General features: G+C 42.9%; 1 protein-coding gene across 4 annotated transcripts in view; it reads left to right on the top strand.

Moving 5' to 3' along the window:
* Nucleotides 1-365: 365 nt before the first annotated feature.
* Nucleotides 366-16,451, top strand: part of lmf1 (lipase maturation factor 1) — a 29,604-nt gene continuing 13,518 nt past the window's right edge. The window contains exons 1-4 of one of the 4 annotated variants that reach the window (XR_016487152.1): nt 366-659; nt 973-1,282; nt 3,802-3,812; nt 9,271-9,419. Coding sequence is in view for 3 of the 4 variants with exons in the window: in XM_021564922.3 (XP_021420597.3) it covers nt 452-659; nt 973-1,282; nt 3,802-3,812; nt 9,271-9,419 (678 nt within the window). In the remaining variant the exon portion in view is untranslated. Of the gene's footprint in view, nt 660-972; nt 1,283-3,801; nt 3,813-6,005; nt 8,418-9,270; nt 9,420-16,451 lie in introns of those variants that run through there. The other 3 variants (XM_021564922.3, XM_090202041.1, XM_090202042.1) reach the window with 3 other exon arrangements.

Here is a 16,451-nt window from a genome sequence, read left to right as displayed (position 1 = left end):
GGGGTACGTACTGGCGCCAGAAGACCTGCTCTCCCAGGTTCCCCTTGAGACTGTGTAGGGATCTGATCATTGTTTTTTTATTATTTTTTTATTATTGGTAGTTAAGTTTTTTGGGGAATCCTGACTCCACCCTGCATAGTTGGTGGCGGGATGCACTTTCAATTGTGTGATCGCCAATATACCATAGAAGAAGAAGGCCCACCAATCATACGATTTTGCAAGACAAATCTGCTGTTCAAGGGTGTTAGTCTACTGTACGTAATTTTTCGAAAATTTTACAGACGTTCAAATCATCTCCCTTAGCGGGTACAGCACTACCACTATGCGATATGCATTCCACGGTAAGCATGTGCAATGCGCAACGCACGGATTTTTAAAAACTCAGACGCTACGTTTCTAGACACTCTTGAACGAGCCCTCTGATCACGTGCTTTTTAGAGCGTCAACCAAAATGGCGAGTCACAGTGAGAGTTCTGAAAGCACTTTGAGAAAAAGACGCGTCGAAACAAAGAAGACAACAACGACACATTCAGATGACAACACCCCAAATAATGAAGAGGACACTTGCAAAGCAAAGAAGCAAGAATTGGTTACATTGCAAACCGGGACTTACTGGCTCACTCGAATTGTGCTTCTACGTTCCATTGCTTTCATCTACTGTAAGTTCTAGTGTGATATTCTGACAATGTAGCGAGTTATGATGCACTGGCTCCATTATAACTTAGCTTCCAGACCATTGCGTAGGCTATATTATTCTCGTCAGTTTTCATGTGTGTATTGTATGGTGGTAGTTGGAGTTAAAACCAATTTAATGTTCAAGTAGACATGGACACATCGTTCACATTACCATTTACCAAGAAACATAGCAATTGTTCTCCTGTCACATTCTTAAATGAACCAGACAGTTCGTTCTAGTACTCATAAACCTATCTTTATTCACCTCACACTTCCTCCACCTCTCTCCCCCTGTAGTCATTGCATTCACTGTTGCCTACAACCAGAATAAACAGCTGATAGGAGAGCGAGGCCTCTTGCCCTGTAAGGATTACCTTCTCAGTGTGAAGCGCTATGTGGGGGGAAAGATCGATATGTCTGCCTTCGCCTACACTCCCTCTATCCTGTGGTTCCTGGACTGGACGGACATGGATGCCAACCTGGATGGCATTGCCCTGGTGGGGATGGCGCTGTCAGGCTTTGTGTTGCTGACTGGCACTGCCAACATGATCATCATGGCCATGCTGTGGGTGCTCTACCATTCTCTCGTCAGTGTGGGGCAGATCTGGTGAGTGATGGGTTGGAAAAACACCACATGAGGTTGGTTGCACCTTAATTGGGGAGGACGGGCTTGTGGTAATGGCTGTAGCGGAATCTGTGGAACTGTATCAAATACGGCAAACACATGTGGTTGATTCCATTCCATTTGTAGTTTAGAGGTCGACCGATTAATCGGAATGGCTAATTAATTAGGGTATTTTTGGACACCGATTTGGCCGATTTAAAAATGAGTATATATATATATATATATATATATATTAATTACACCTTTATTTAACTAGGCAAGTCAGTTAAGAACACAGTCTTATTTTCAATGAACGGTGGGTCAACTGCCTTGTTCAGGGGCAGAACGACAGATTTTTACCGTGCCAGCTCAGGGATTCAATCTTGCAACCTTACACTTAACTAGTCCAACGCTCTAACCACCTGCTTTACATTGCACTTGCACGAGGAGCCTGTCTGTTACGCGAATGCAGTAAGAAGCCAAGGTAAGTTGATAGCTAGCATTAAACTTATCTTATAAAAAACAATCAATCATCACTAGTTAACTACACATGGTTGATATTACTAGTTTATATACCGTGTCCTGCGTTGCATATAATCGATGCGGTGCTCATTCTCGAAAAAGGACTGTCGTTGCTCCAACGTGTACTTAACGATAAACATCAATGCCTTTCTTAATCAATACACAAGTATATATTTTTAAACCTGCATATTTAGTTAATATTGCCTGCTAACATGAATTTATTTTAACTAGGGAAATGGTGTCACTTCTCTTGCAACAGAGTCAGGGTATATGCAGCAGTTTGGGCCGCCTGGCTTGTTGCGAACTGTGTGAAGACTATTTCTTCCTAACAAAGACAGCCAACTTCGCCAAACGGGAGATGATTTAACAAAAGCCCATTTGCGAAAAAGCACAATCGTTGCACGAATGTACCTAACCATAATCATCAATGCCTTTCTTAATCAATACACAAGTATATATTTTTAAACCTGCATATTTAGTTAATATTGCCTGCTAACATGAATTTATTTTAACTAGGGAAATGGTGTCACTTCTCTTGCAACAGAGTCAGGGTATATGCAACCGTTTGGGCCGCCTGGCTCTTTGCGAACTAATTTGCCAGAATTTTATGTAATTATGACATGACATTGAAGGTTGTGCGACGTAACAGGAATATTTAGACTTATGGATGCCCACCCGTTAGATAAAATGCGTAACGGTTCCGTATTTCACTGAAAGAATAAACGTTTTGTTTTCGAGATGATAGTTTCCGGATTTGACCATATTAATGACCTAAGGCTCGTATTTCTGTGTGTTATAATGTTATAATTAAGTCTATGATTTGATAGAGTAGTCTTTGAGTGGTGGTAGGCAGCAGCAGGCTCGTAAGCATTCATTCAAACAGCACTTTCGTGCGTTTTACCAGCAGCTCTTCGTAATGCTTCAAGCATTGATCTGTTTGACTTCAAGCCTATCAACTCCTGAGATTAGGCTGGTGTCACCGATGTGAAATGGCTAGCTAGTTAGCAGGGTGCGCGCTAATAGCATTTCAAATTCCTATAACTACAACCTAAAACTTCTTACCTGGGAATATTGAAGACTCATGTTAAAAGGAACCACCCGCTTTCATATGTTCTCATGTTCTGAGCAAGGAACTTAAACGTTAGCTTTCTTACATGGCACATATTGCACTTTTACTTCAACACTTTTTTTTTGCATTATTTAAACCAAATTGAACATGTTTCATTATTTACTTGAGGCTAAATTGATTTTATTGATGTATTATATTCAGTTCAAATAAGTGTTCATTCAGTATTGTTGAAATTGTCGTTATTGCAAATACATTTTAAAAAATCGTCCGATTAATTGTTATTTGCTTTTTTTGGTCCTCCAATAATCGGTATCGGCATTGAAAAATCATAATTGGTCGACCTCTAGTGTAGTTTATAGGGTTGTGGGGGGGGGGGGGGGCAGTAGTGAGTGAGAGAACATGTTGATGGGGCATCTGTGTTATGGCTCGAAGATAGGTCAGTCTCAATCTTTGGGAGGGATGGACTGTACAACGGTGAGAGACAGACAAAACACATGACTGTTTTCCCTCATTCTCTCAGCTCTGTTGAAGTTCTTTGTGTCTCTGAAGAGGGTAGACAATTCCTGAAGACATTTTCAAAATTGTTCACCATCTGCTTATGTTCTGAATGAAAAATGTGGATTTGGAGACATCAAGGCCATCATGCCAACAGTGATTCAGTTAGCTGATTAGGCTTAAAGGGATCATTATTGGTATGTCCTGCTTTTTAGTCCAGTGTGTTTTAATAGGAATAAGTCAATTTATTTATCAACACTATTCAGGTTTCATCTTTATAAACTTCTGACACATGTCATTTGATATGTACGATTGTGGGTACAGTATTGCAATTTTTGTAAGTGCTTGGTACAGAATGTAGATTAGGCCAACTCTCTAATCTGATAAAAATATATATTTTTAAGCTGATCTATTTTATTTTTTCCTCTCCTTACAGGTATTCGTTTGGTAAGTTAACTGCTTACATTCAATTACATTTGTAAGACTACAACATCCATCTGGGACCGGTTCCCCGATAGCGATGGAACTTAGGCTTGTGTTATTTTGTGATATTATTCCATGTGTTATTTTTTTTATTTTCTACATTGTAGAATAATAATGAAGACATCAAAACTATGAAATAACACATGGAATCATGTAGTAATCAAAAACGTGTTAAAACAAATGCAAAAATATTTTATTTTGTTCAGTCGCCACCCTTTGCCTTTTACAGCTTTGCACACTCTTGGCATTCTCCAGCATCACTTGGGATACTTTTCCAACTGTCTTGAAGGAGTTCCCACATATGCCAATCACTTGTTGGCTGCTTTTCCTTCACTCTGCGGTTGGGTTGAGGTCAGGTGATTGTGGCGGCCAGGTCATCTGATTCAGCACTCCATCACTCTCCTTTTTGGTCAAATAGCCCTTACACAGCCTGGAGGTGTGTTGGGTCATTGTCCTGTTGAAAACAAATGATACTCCCACTAAGTGCAAACCAGATGGGATGGTGTTTCACTGCAGAATGCTGTGGTAGCTATGCTGGTTAAGTGTGCCTTGAATTCTAAATAAATCAGTGGCACCATCACACCACCTCCATGTTTTACGGTCGGAACCACACATGCAGAGATAATCTGTTCACCTACTCTGCGTTTCACAAAAACACAGTGGTTGGAACCAAAAATCTCACATTTGGACTCATCAGACCAAAGGAGATATTTCCACCGGTCTAATATCCATTGCTTGAGTTTCTTGGCCCAAGCAAGTCTTCTTATTATTGATGTCCTTTTAATAGTGGTTTCTTTGCAGCCTTCAATAGATCATGAAGGCTTGATTCACGCAGTCTCCTCTGAACAGTTGATGTTGACGTGTCTGTTACTTGAACTCCGTGAAGCATTTATTTGGGCTGCAATTTCTCAGGCTGGCAACTGTAATGAATTTATCCTCTGCAGCACAGGTAACTCTGGGTCTTCCTTTCCTGTGGCGGTCCTCATGAGAGCCAGTTTCATCACAGTGCTTGAAGGTTTTTGCAACTGCACTTGAAGAAACTTTCAAAGTTCTTGAAATGTTCCGCATTGACAGACCTTCATGTCTTAAAGTAATGATGGACTGTCGTTTCTTTTTGCTTATTTGAGCTGTTCTTGCCATAATATGGACTTGGTCTTACCAAATAAGGGTATATTATGTAAACCAACCCTATCTTGTCACAACACAACTAATTGGCTCAAACGCATTGAGGACAGAAATTCCACAAATTAACTTTCAACACCTGTTAATTGAAATGCATTCCATCTGACTACTTCATGAAGCTGGTTGAGAGAATGCCAAGAGTGTGCAAAGCTATCATCAAGGCAAAGGTTGGCTACTTTGAAGAATCTCAATAAAATATATTTTGATTAGTTTAACACTTTTTTTGTTAACTCCTTGATTCCATATGTTATTTCATAGTTCTGATGTCTTCACTATTATTCTACAATGTACAAATAAAACCCTTTTGAATGAGTAGGTTTGTCCCAACTTTTGACTTGTTCCGTTCTCCCCATTTTTGTGAAATGCAATTGGTAGTTAGTCTTGTCCCATCATTGCAACTCCCGTACGGACTCGGGAGAGACAAAGGTTGTGAGCCATGCGTCCTCCAAAACACGACCCTGCCTAGCCGCACTGCTTCTTGACACACTGCTTGCTTAACCCGGAAGCCAGCCGCACCAATGTGTCGGAGGAAACACTGTCCAGCTGGCGATCGTGTTAGCGCGCATGCGCCCGGCCCACCACAGAATTCGCTAGAACTCGAAGGGACAAGGACTTCCTGGCTGCTCAAACCCTCCCCTTACCCGGACGACACTGGGCCAATCGTCAATTCTGATAGGATTGCAAGAAAGTCAGCACTGCTCTCGGATCAGCTTTCTCTATTTGAATCATACCTTTTTAATAGGAATTGTTCCACAATACTCGGCTCCTAGACTTAGCGAGATTATCTCCTATGTATTATGGCTGCAAATATTGAGGCAGCTCGGCTAATGGCTATCCCATAATAGTGCACAAAATCACAGATTTGGCACAGGTAATTTTGCAAGCCAATGCTAACTAAAGTTAGCGCAATGACTGGAAGTCTATGGGTATCTGTTAGCAATGGAAGGCCATGTGTTTAGCATGCTAGCTGATACCCATAGACTTCCAGTCATTGTGCTAATATTAGTTAGCAAATGCACCAGCGCTTGTTAGCAACTGTCTTCAAACTGCATGCAGAGACCCCATCCCTGGGTCGCTCCTCTTTTCAGTTTGCTGCAGCGACTGGAGCGAGCTGCAAAAAACACTGATACTTAATTGTTTCATCTCCATCTCTTCAGTCATAGACTCAATCATGGACACTTACTGACAGTTGTGATTGCTTCGCGTGATGTATTGTTGTCTCTACCTTCTTGCCCTTTGTGCTGTTGTCTGTGCCTATTGTTTGTATCATGTTTTGTGCTGCTGCAATGTTGTGCTTTTTTTTATTTTTATCCCTGCTCCTTCCCTGCAGGAGGCCTTTAGCTAGGCCGTTATTGTAAATAAGAATTTGTTCTTAACTGACTTGCCTCGTTAAAAAAAGAAGAGACAAATGGTATCCACGAGTTCATCGAACTCTGGGGAAGTAAATAAAGGACCTTGTTGTCAAAACCCCAAAATATCCCTTTAAAATTAATTGATTTCAAAATGATTGAAATAGATAGGCCCATGTAGCCTATCCTGTATTTATTTTGTTTATGCAGTCATCTCTAGTTTTTATTTGAAATATCTTTCTGTCCTTCACTTATTTGTAACAGTTGCAAAGACACTGGCAACTGTGAAGGCCTATTTGCAGTCAACAATTAATTATATTATCGGCAGTCACAGAGAAACATATAAACAGCTTGATTCTATGTTTATAGGTCTTCTTTGTATAAAGTGACGCAGAAAGGCAAAAAAAGCACCTCTAACGACACATTTAGCTGTCCGACAAGTGGTCTGAGGCAGCCGGGAAATAACAAGTAGGTCTTGCGTAACTGGTTTTGTGAAACTGCTCAGATTTAATGATGCTCGATGAAGGTTCTAACGATGAATCAAATCAAATTCTATTGGTCACATGCACATGGTTAGCAGGTGATATTGCGAGTGTTCGCGAAATGCTTGTGCTTCTAGTTCTGACAGTGCAGTAATATCTAACAAGTAATCGAACAATTCCACAACTACCTTATACACACACGTGTGAAGGGATGGAATAACAATACGTACATATAAATATATGGATGAGCGATGGCCGAGCACCATAGGCAAGATGCAGTATATACATATGAGATGAGTATTGTAAGATATGTAAACATTATTAAAGTGGCATTATTTAAAATGCCTAGGGATCCATTTATTAAAGTGGCCAATGAATGGAGTCTGTATGTAGGCAGCAGCCTTTGTGTTAGTGATGGCTGTTTAACAGTCTGATGGCCTTGCGATAGAAGCTGTTAAAAAAAAAAAACTTAGCCTTACCATGCTTTTGAGAAACCTGGACCTAAGATTTGTAACGGCCTGCTCTTTGTCACTCTACAACCTAGCCCTTATCTAACCTTCCCACAACCACCACTGAGCCCTTGTTATCCCCTTTGATGAAGCGATCACATTCAGCTCAAATGTGTTAATATGATTTGGGTCATAGTCATAGGTTTGGGATGATTACATTTCAATACATAATCTCATCATCGCTCTGGCGATGGTCATCAACACTCGGCTGACATGGTTTAATGCCCCTAACTAGTCTCTCTTGGCGAGTTGGCCTATTGGCATAGAGATCAGAGTCAGTGTATCATGCCACCCAAAACCCCATTATCCTCAGACCTCAGTAAACATCTGGCCCTGGATGGGCCTGTCTGTATTCAAAATGTGTCTCAGAGTAGGAGCGCTGATATAGGATCAGTTTTGCCTTTTACAGTAGATCATAATGAATATTATTATATGGACAGAGAGCACCTAATCCAAGATCAGCACTGCCCAGGGTTAGCAGATGTGGCTGGTTCAGCTTCAGCTGGTGTTTTGTTGCCTCAGCAGGATTCCTCACTTTGTCATCACGATAACTCAATTCAATCAGACTTGAGTCCAATCTAATCACTGCAGGGCTGAGTGTAAGTAGTTCTGGATGTAGGGCGCTAGTTCAGATAAGAACCCAGATCAATTTGACCTCACTGATTGGTTAATGACACTTTGGAGTGAAAGACTCCAGTTGGATGTCTGTGGTCAGGTTTTGGGGTCTTTTTTTCCCTTTCTCCTTTCTTTTACCCTCGCTCATTATACAGATGACTCGTTTATCAAAGAAATCTAACACTGTAGAGATGGTGTTTAAATTAAAACAAAACCAATAATAAATGTATTTCCTCCTTCTTTAGTCCTAAGACTGTTCAACTACATACTGTACTCTGTGTCCCTCTATCTCTCTTTCTCTTCATCTTTGTCATTATCTCTGTTTGCATGTCCACTGGGCGAAGGCTACAAAGACTGCCTTTGTTAGGAGGGGCGAACAGGCCAACAGCTGCACAGATCACACTGGATCTCTCTGAGGAGAGACGGGAGCAGGTGGGCCTTCACTGGGAGCCCTCTGCTGCATTCACATCAGGCCAGTCTGTGGAATTAGATTGACTGACGTGTTTGTATTATACATGGGTGCGTGGACACTCGCACACCCATGACGGCACACGTGCACTACCTCTGAACCGTTTCACTTTACATTTATGAACAAGCCTGCAGTGATTGGCCATCGGGACATATGCACATAGCAAGAGGAGGTTATCTGTGGTCATCATTGTAGAATGACAGATAGAGATCGTTCCAGAACAGTGATGTTTGCATAGACAGACCGATAACTGGCCCTAATTCACTTATACAATTACAGCTGTCCATATTTTGGTTATTCAAAGCATCTCCGGCTGCTCTTCTTGCTTTGACTGTAAGTAATGCTTCAGAATGGTGAGGGCAGCTCTTGAGTATTTAAACAAAATCTCCCCAGCCTTAACTTTTTGACTTTCCCTACTTCATCACAGATGTGGTAACTGAGTAGCTCCCCTGATGTATGTATCCATGCAGCATTCGCACGCTGAGAGATGTGGTCACACTTGTCCTTTAGCAGTCGCCTTTGCTCTCCATATATCCCACGTCTTCATCTCTCCTGCCCCTTAGTCATCTCATTCCATATCATGGTCCCTCTTATTATCCATCCTTACTCAAACACTTGGACTGTCACTCTATATTCTCCCCACATCTGCTTGACTATTCGTCATGCCCCTGTCCTTTTTCTGAAACCCCTGTCTCCTGTTCTCCGTCTCCCTGACGTCCTTTCTCTGAACGTTTGCTCTGTCTCTCTCGCTCTCTCTGTTTCTCCTCCCCTGTTTCTCTCTCTCCCGTTTCCTCTCACTTCTCCCTCTGTCTTCAGGTTGGGAAAGTCAGTTGTTGGAGACAGGCTTCTTGGGGATCTTCCTGTGTCCTGTGTGGAGTCTGTCCCAGGTGCCCCCTCGCTGCCCCCCCTCGCTAATCTCCATCTGGACCTTCCGCTGGCTCATCGTTCGCATCATGCTGGGCGCTGTGAGTGACACACACACACACACACACACACACACACACCTATCACACTGACACTGAATTCACCTCATAGTCTGTGGAAGAAAACACAGGTGGAATTTTCCTGTGTTTATAAGAAAAGTGTTTACTGGGCTTAGACTCTTCTCTATAGTCAAAACAAAACACCATCCCTAAGAAAAACAGACGTTGTAAATGCAAATATGGAACCAGTCAGTCAGGCAACTTGTCTCTCTTTTATGGTTTAGTGGAGAGGGAACACCCAACCCAACACTGTTGTCTTTTAAAACGTGGGGGTTGGAACCTGCCACAATGCCCAAAGTGTTTTTTCAATTAGGCCCATAAAGAGGACGGAGCAACGAGGGAGCTATATGTTCATTCAGCTTACCCCAGTGCCAAGAGTATGATTGACTTTAAGTGCTTACAACTGTACAAGACCCTCTTGTCATTTCCCCTAGACACAAAGTCATTACAACACATTTATTCAAAACAGAAAAGCACTTTAGGTCCCCTCAGACACGGCTGAGGCTTAACCAATAAGCAGCTTTTTAATCACGGGGTAATCATGATTTTTATTGTGGTCGGGGCAGCTAGGTCACTTTTTTTCTCTCTCTAATTGAAAGCATATCGTTTAGAAAATTGACTCAGTTTGATTTTTGGATGACATTAGGTTAATGTTTTTAAAGCTTTTTAGGAAATTTTTGTCATGTCTTAATTTTCCTTAGATTGACACTGGCAGTGTAAATACAAAGCATTATAAATCTGTTAAAAAAGCCATGCTACATTCACTCAGTGTTTGTCATGTAAGTGTTGGCTAGACTAGGTCAGGGTAATCTATCCCTTGGTCTGTGGTTGACCACTGTTAGAGTGCTATTGAGAACCCCTTTAAGTGAGGGGGACGTAGCCAGTAAACTTGGAAGGGACCCTAAGGAGGAAAACTTTGTCCTGACTGGTTTCATGTTCGGATTCTGAAAGCATCAGTTTATGACCCAATTCAAAGATTTTATTTCTCAATGTCCACTTTCTGTTTTTATCCAATCTTGATTTGCGTATGCTGTCAGATTATGTCAAAATGGTTGAATAACGGTGCTATTGAGGACATCACATTTTCTGCTTTGCTAATTTCCCTCAGCAGATTCATCTAAACAGATTCTCTCTTTTGAGTGACTTTACAAGTCAGGCCCTTCTTCACATGTTAAAAATATCCTTTCTGGCAGGCCACTTCTTTCTCTTATCCTGTTCCTCAATGGTTCCTCTGCTTTTGCTTTCCTGACCTAAGCTGCGTGTGCATACACACCTCCTTTCATTATCCAGGCTGTTAGCATCAGAGGGTAAGTCCAGGCGGTTTGCTAAGTGGTGCTAATGGGATCTGATTCACAGGGCAGTGTCAGCGTTTAAGCTGTGAAATACAATCATGGTAATCAGGGTGCTGGTGTGGTGCCCCATGATTGGGTGTGGTAGAGGTTAGACCTTGCCAGTAAACTAGCTGTCTCACAGCCTTTGCACGAGGTACCACATCTCACACTCCTGCAGGAAGAACGGTAGGCCTAGTAGAAAGAGTGCACCAGGTCATGATGGAGAGCATCTCCCCATGCTCCTGTTTTTGAAGAAGTCCAGTAAAACCATAATACAGTAAAGTGCTTGTCTGGTTGGACTGTATCATTCCCCTTTGGGGGGGATCACTTTGCGAGGAAGTGTCTCCTGCAGGCTGTTTGTTGGTTTGGCCCGTATCCATGTTGTTGAGTTTTGAGGTTGGCCCTGGCCCCAATTGGCCTCGGAGTTCTCTATTGTCTCGAAGACTGTTGATGGGACTTGGGACATTGTTGGTAGGGGGAGCTACGCATAAAACAATCATTGTTTTCCAGTATTGGGAATTACCGATGGTGAGAGGTCAACGTAGCATAAAAAGTTGACACAGAATAAAAGACTCACTGTAATGTAGTTGATTGCATCCTGCGTAGAAACATGTTAATGTTTGAAGGTTTCTGGGAATGTTTAACGCCTTCCTGTTTAGGCGGTTGGCAGGGGCATCGAGGCGTACCTTTAGGCAGCTGGCAGGGGTGATCGGATTTAGGACGTCCCTTGGCCCCACTCTCTGGTCAAGCCCAGAGCCACGTCACTCTTTTTCATTTGCTGTAGTCAGAATGAACCCCTGACGCCAAATGAAAGTTTTCTCTTTTTGGGGGAGAGATAAATATACTACATGTAAGTATATAGGCTTTTTCCCTTTGTAGGGAAATGAATGCTGGCTTGATCCAGTGTGCAACTGGTTACTGACTGTCTTTGGATGTCAATGGCTGCCAGTGGGAGAAAGTGGTGTTGATGATTGTTTCTGTGGTTCTTACACTGATGATTGGTTATCACTGAGTGAATTCAGTTTTTTGGAAGTATCATCACTGTAGGAAGCATAGTAAAAGAAAATCGAAACCAAACCCCTAACCCAATCGTCTTTCTTGTATGTGACAGTTATCAGCCGTACAGTACATACATTACCGTATCATGTCGTCTAGCAGGGAGTCTGTCTGTTTTTACGACTGTCCCGGGTCGACCTGCTTTTTCTAGGTCTGGGTAGTGCTAATGACATCCTCAGGGCCTGCTTACCTCAGCCGGCCCAGCCTCTCTCTCTACTCTCTCTCTACTCAGTCCCTGACTTACAGGCTTCCAAACCAGCCACGACATTTTCACCACTCACTCTCCTTGCCACCATACCCTACTTTTATTGTCGGGAGTCTGCATAAATCTCTGCGCGGCACCCAAACAGGAAATGGACGGACTTGCTCGTTGTCGTTTGCACATTTGCGAAGGGCTCCAGCCAACGTGCACCTGGACTTCTGTGGTTCGGTGTGGATGGATGGAGCCCAGTGCTGTGGAACAAAACGCTCAAATGGTGTTTTATTGGAGTCGCATGCATCGACTCAATTTGTCATGGCCAGGATTTTCTTTTAATGGTGGCTGACAAATTTCATGGGATAATGGCTGCCTGCACCCAACCACTCACTGTTTTTATGCCTGTTGACAAAGTAGAACTATTCTCATATTTTCTGTTGTGGTGTTAACACAAAGCACTACTTCAGTGACAACTGAATATCGTTAAAGGCCTTTCCGTTAAACGATTGTCAAAATGGCCTCCCTAATAACTTTGCAGTCGCACCACCTAGGTTCTCTGGAGAATGGGAAACTGGCCTACTCCGTGGCCTGAATATGGGACAATGGGAATTGTAGTTGATTATACGTGGCCAAGACAGACTAGTGCTTTAAGCTGTTGTGTACATTTTGATTCTGGGTTTTTCCCTCTATACATGTGTCGTATGAAGATTCTTTCCCATGCTCTTTCATTTCGAAGGGCCGTTTTGATATAGTTTCCTGCAGAAATCATAATACCTTATATCGAACGTTACGGTTTGCCAATCCAAGGCATCCAAGGCCGTCTTCCAGTCTGTCTCATTCAACCCCTGGCTTAAACTGCAGTTGATGTTGCATGGCAGTGAGTTATTACCCCGTAAGAACTGTTAATATTCTCCAAGTCTTTAATTCTTCTCTTTTGGCTCTGTGTTGGAGGAATAGAACACAACACAGAACAACACTATTATTCATGTACACCAGAAGCACATCTGCTAGCACTTAAATATAATATTCACAATGTCCCTCCGTCGCTGCAGGTAGTAAACAATCCTGTTTGAAATGGCATTAGGACAGCAGGCGAGTGGCATAAACAGACAACTACATTTATCCTGGTTAAGTTTATAGCCCAGCTGATAGGTGGAGGGGGGGGATCATTTTCAAATGAATGGAATCACATTTTTCAAGAGAAAGTACATTCCCGGCGCGCTGATTAGATTATCTGTAATGTTGTAGATGCAAGAATGCTCGCTGATAAATAGCAAAAGTAACCTATGAATTAGGCGTCCACCGTCAGCGAGCGCAGCTACCCCTCCCCGTGTCCCTCCAAACCTCTCTCCCTGCTCCCCCAGGGATATATCAGCCTGCAATATAGACCCTGATTTCACCAATCAGCGTCTATTGCATTAGTGGAGAGGGACAGAGAGACCTTTAGCACTGGTCTGTGTGGTGCATGAGACCATTGAGGAGAGAACCTATGCTCTGACTGAGCCGTGTGTGTGGCTGCAGGCACTGGTAACTGCATTGGTTCATAGGTTTGTGCAAAGAGCAGATAGAGGTGTGGCTTTGAGTTCTCTGGGGCATCCAAAGAGGAAACAAGTCGGAAAACGAGTGAAGACTACTTCTCCCCCTTGACTGTTTTCTGAGTCAGTCGTAATGTTCTGAAGCTCATTTGAAAGTAATGGATCGCTAACCAGCTTTTAATTCCATTTTTCCCGCTTGTCTTTTATCAGTGCTGCTTTTTATTTCCTAGAATTGGAGATTAAATCCGAGCCAGATAGCTTAGTCACAGCCCACATCAGCTGTTGTCCTTCCTCATTTTTCTCTTAATTTTGTTCATGCTTCGTTTAATATGATTACGCACATTAAATCCAGCTTCATATCCGTCAATGCATCCCTCTCTCGCTCAACAGAAATCCCTCGCTCTCTCGGGTCATTCAGTTGCTTTGGTAGAGTCAGAGAATTTGAATACTCATTTTTAGCAGACGCTGTTATCCAGAGCGACTTACAGTAAGTAGTGAGTGCAGACATTTTCATACTGGTCCCCCGTGGGAATCGAACCCACAATCCATGCTACACCAACTGAGCCACACAGGACACGATACCAGTCTTAAGAAACCAGTCTTCCTGTCTCTTATTGTTTTGTTTGTGAATATCATGGAGGCCTTATACATACATACATACATACATACATACAGTGCCTTGCGAAAGTATTCGGCCCCCTTGAACTTTGCGACCTTTTGCCACATTTCAGGCTTCAAACAAAGATATAAAACTGTATTTTTTTGTGAAGAATCAACAACAAGTGGGACACAATCATGAAGTGGAACGACATTTATTGGATATTTCAAACTTTTTTAACAAATCAAAAACGGATAAATTGGGCGTGCAAAATTATTCAGCCCCCTTAAGTTAATACTTTGTAGCGCCACCTTTTGCTGCGATTACAGCTGTAAGTCGTTTGGGGTATTTCTCTATCAGTTTTGCACATCGAGAGACTGACATTTTTTCCCATTCCTCCTTGCAAAACAGCTCGAGCTCAGTGAGGTTGGATGGAGAGCATTTGTGAACAGTAGTTTTCAGTTCTTTCCACAGATTCTCGATTGGATTCAGGTCTGGACTTTGACTTGGCCATTCTAACACCTGGATATGTTTATTTTTGAACCATTCCATTGTAGATTTTGCTTTATGTTTTGGATCGTTGTCTTGTTGGAAGACAAATCTCCGTCCCAGTCTCAGGTCTTTTGCAGACTCCATCAGGTTTTCTTCCAGAATGGTCCTGTATTTGGCTCCATCCATCTTCCCATCAATTTTAACCATCTTCCCTGTCCCTGCTGAAGAAAAGCAGGCCCAAACCATGATGCTGCCACCACCATGTTTGACAGTGGGGATGGTGTGTTCAGCTGTGTTGCTTTTACGCCAAACATAACGTTTTGCATTGTTGCCAAAAAGTTCAATTTTGGTTTCATCTGACCAGAGCACCTTCTTCCACATGTTTGGTGTGTCTCCCAGGTGGCTTGTGGCAAACTTTAAACTACACTTTTTATGGATATCTTTAAGAAATGGCTTTCTTCTTGCCACTCTTCAATAAAGGCCAGATTTGTGCAATATACGACTGATTGTTGTCCTATGGACAGAGTCTCCCACCTCAGCTGTAGATCTCTGCAGTTCATCCAGAGTGATCATGGGCCTCTTGGCTGCATCTCTGATCAGTCTTCTCCTTGTATGAGCTGAAAGTTTAGAGGGACGGCCAGGTCTTGGTAGATTTGCAGTGGTCTGATACTCCTTCCATTTCAATATTATCGCTTGCACAGTGCTCCTTGGGATGTTTAAAGCTTGGGAAATCTTTTTGTATCCAAATCCGGCTTTAAACTTCTTCACAACAGTATCTCGGACCTGCCTGGTGTGTTCCTTGTTCTTCATCAAATTCAATCAATCAAATTTATTTTATATAGCCCTTCGTACATCAGCTGATATCTCAAAGTGCTGTACAGAAACCCAGCCTAAAACCCCAAACAGCAAGCAATGCAGGTGAAGAAGCACGGTGGCTAGGAAAAACTCCCTAGAAAGGCCAAAACCTAGGAAGAAACCTAGAGAGGAACCAGGCTATGTGGGGTGGCCAGTCCTCTTCTGGCTGTGCCGGGTGGAGATTATAACAAAACATGGTCAAGATGTTCAAATGTTCATAAATGACCAGCATGGTCGAATAATAATAAGGCAGAATAGTTGAAACTGGAGCAGCAGCACAGTCAGGTGGACTGGGGACAGCAAGGAGTCATCATGTCAGGTATTCCTGGGGCATGGTCCTAGGGCTCAGGTCCTCCGAGAGAGAGAAAGAAAGAGAGAATTAGAGAGAGCATATGTGGGATGGCCAGTCCTCTTCTGGCTGTGCCGGGTGGAGATTATAACAGAACATGGCCAAGATGTTCAAATGTTCATAAATGATCAGCATGGTCGAATAATAATAAGGCAGAACAGTTGAAACTGGAGCAGCAGCACAGCCAGGTGGACTGGGGACAGCAAGGAGTCATCATGTCAGGTAGTCCTGGGGCATGGTCCTAGGGCTCAGGTCCTCCGAGAGAGAGAAAGAGAGAAGGAGAGAATTAGAGAACGCACACTTAGATTCACACAGGACACCGAATAGGACAGGAGAAGTACTCCAGATATAACAAACTGACCCTAGCCCCCCGACACATAAACTACTGCAGCATAAATACTGGAGGCTGAGACAGGAGGGGTCAGGAGACACTGTGGCCCACTCCGAGGACACCCCCGGACAGGGCCAAACAGGAAGGATATAACCCCACCCACTTTGCCAAAGCACAGCCCCCACACCACTAGAGGGATATCTTCAACCACCAACTTACCATCCTGAGACAAGGCTGAGTATAGCCCACAAAGACCTCTGCCACGGCACAA

Source organism: Oncorhynchus mykiss, chromosome 16, assembly GCF_057628025.1.
Source record: "Oncorhynchus mykiss isolate SJ-2025 chromosome 16, ASM5762802v1, whole genome shotgun sequence".
NCBI lineage: Eukaryota > Metazoa > Chordata > Actinopteri > Salmoniformes > Salmonidae > Oncorhynchus > Oncorhynchus mykiss.
The sequence above is the reverse complement of the archived record's forward strand: the minus strand, read 5'-3'. Positions and strand labels throughout refer to the sequence as shown.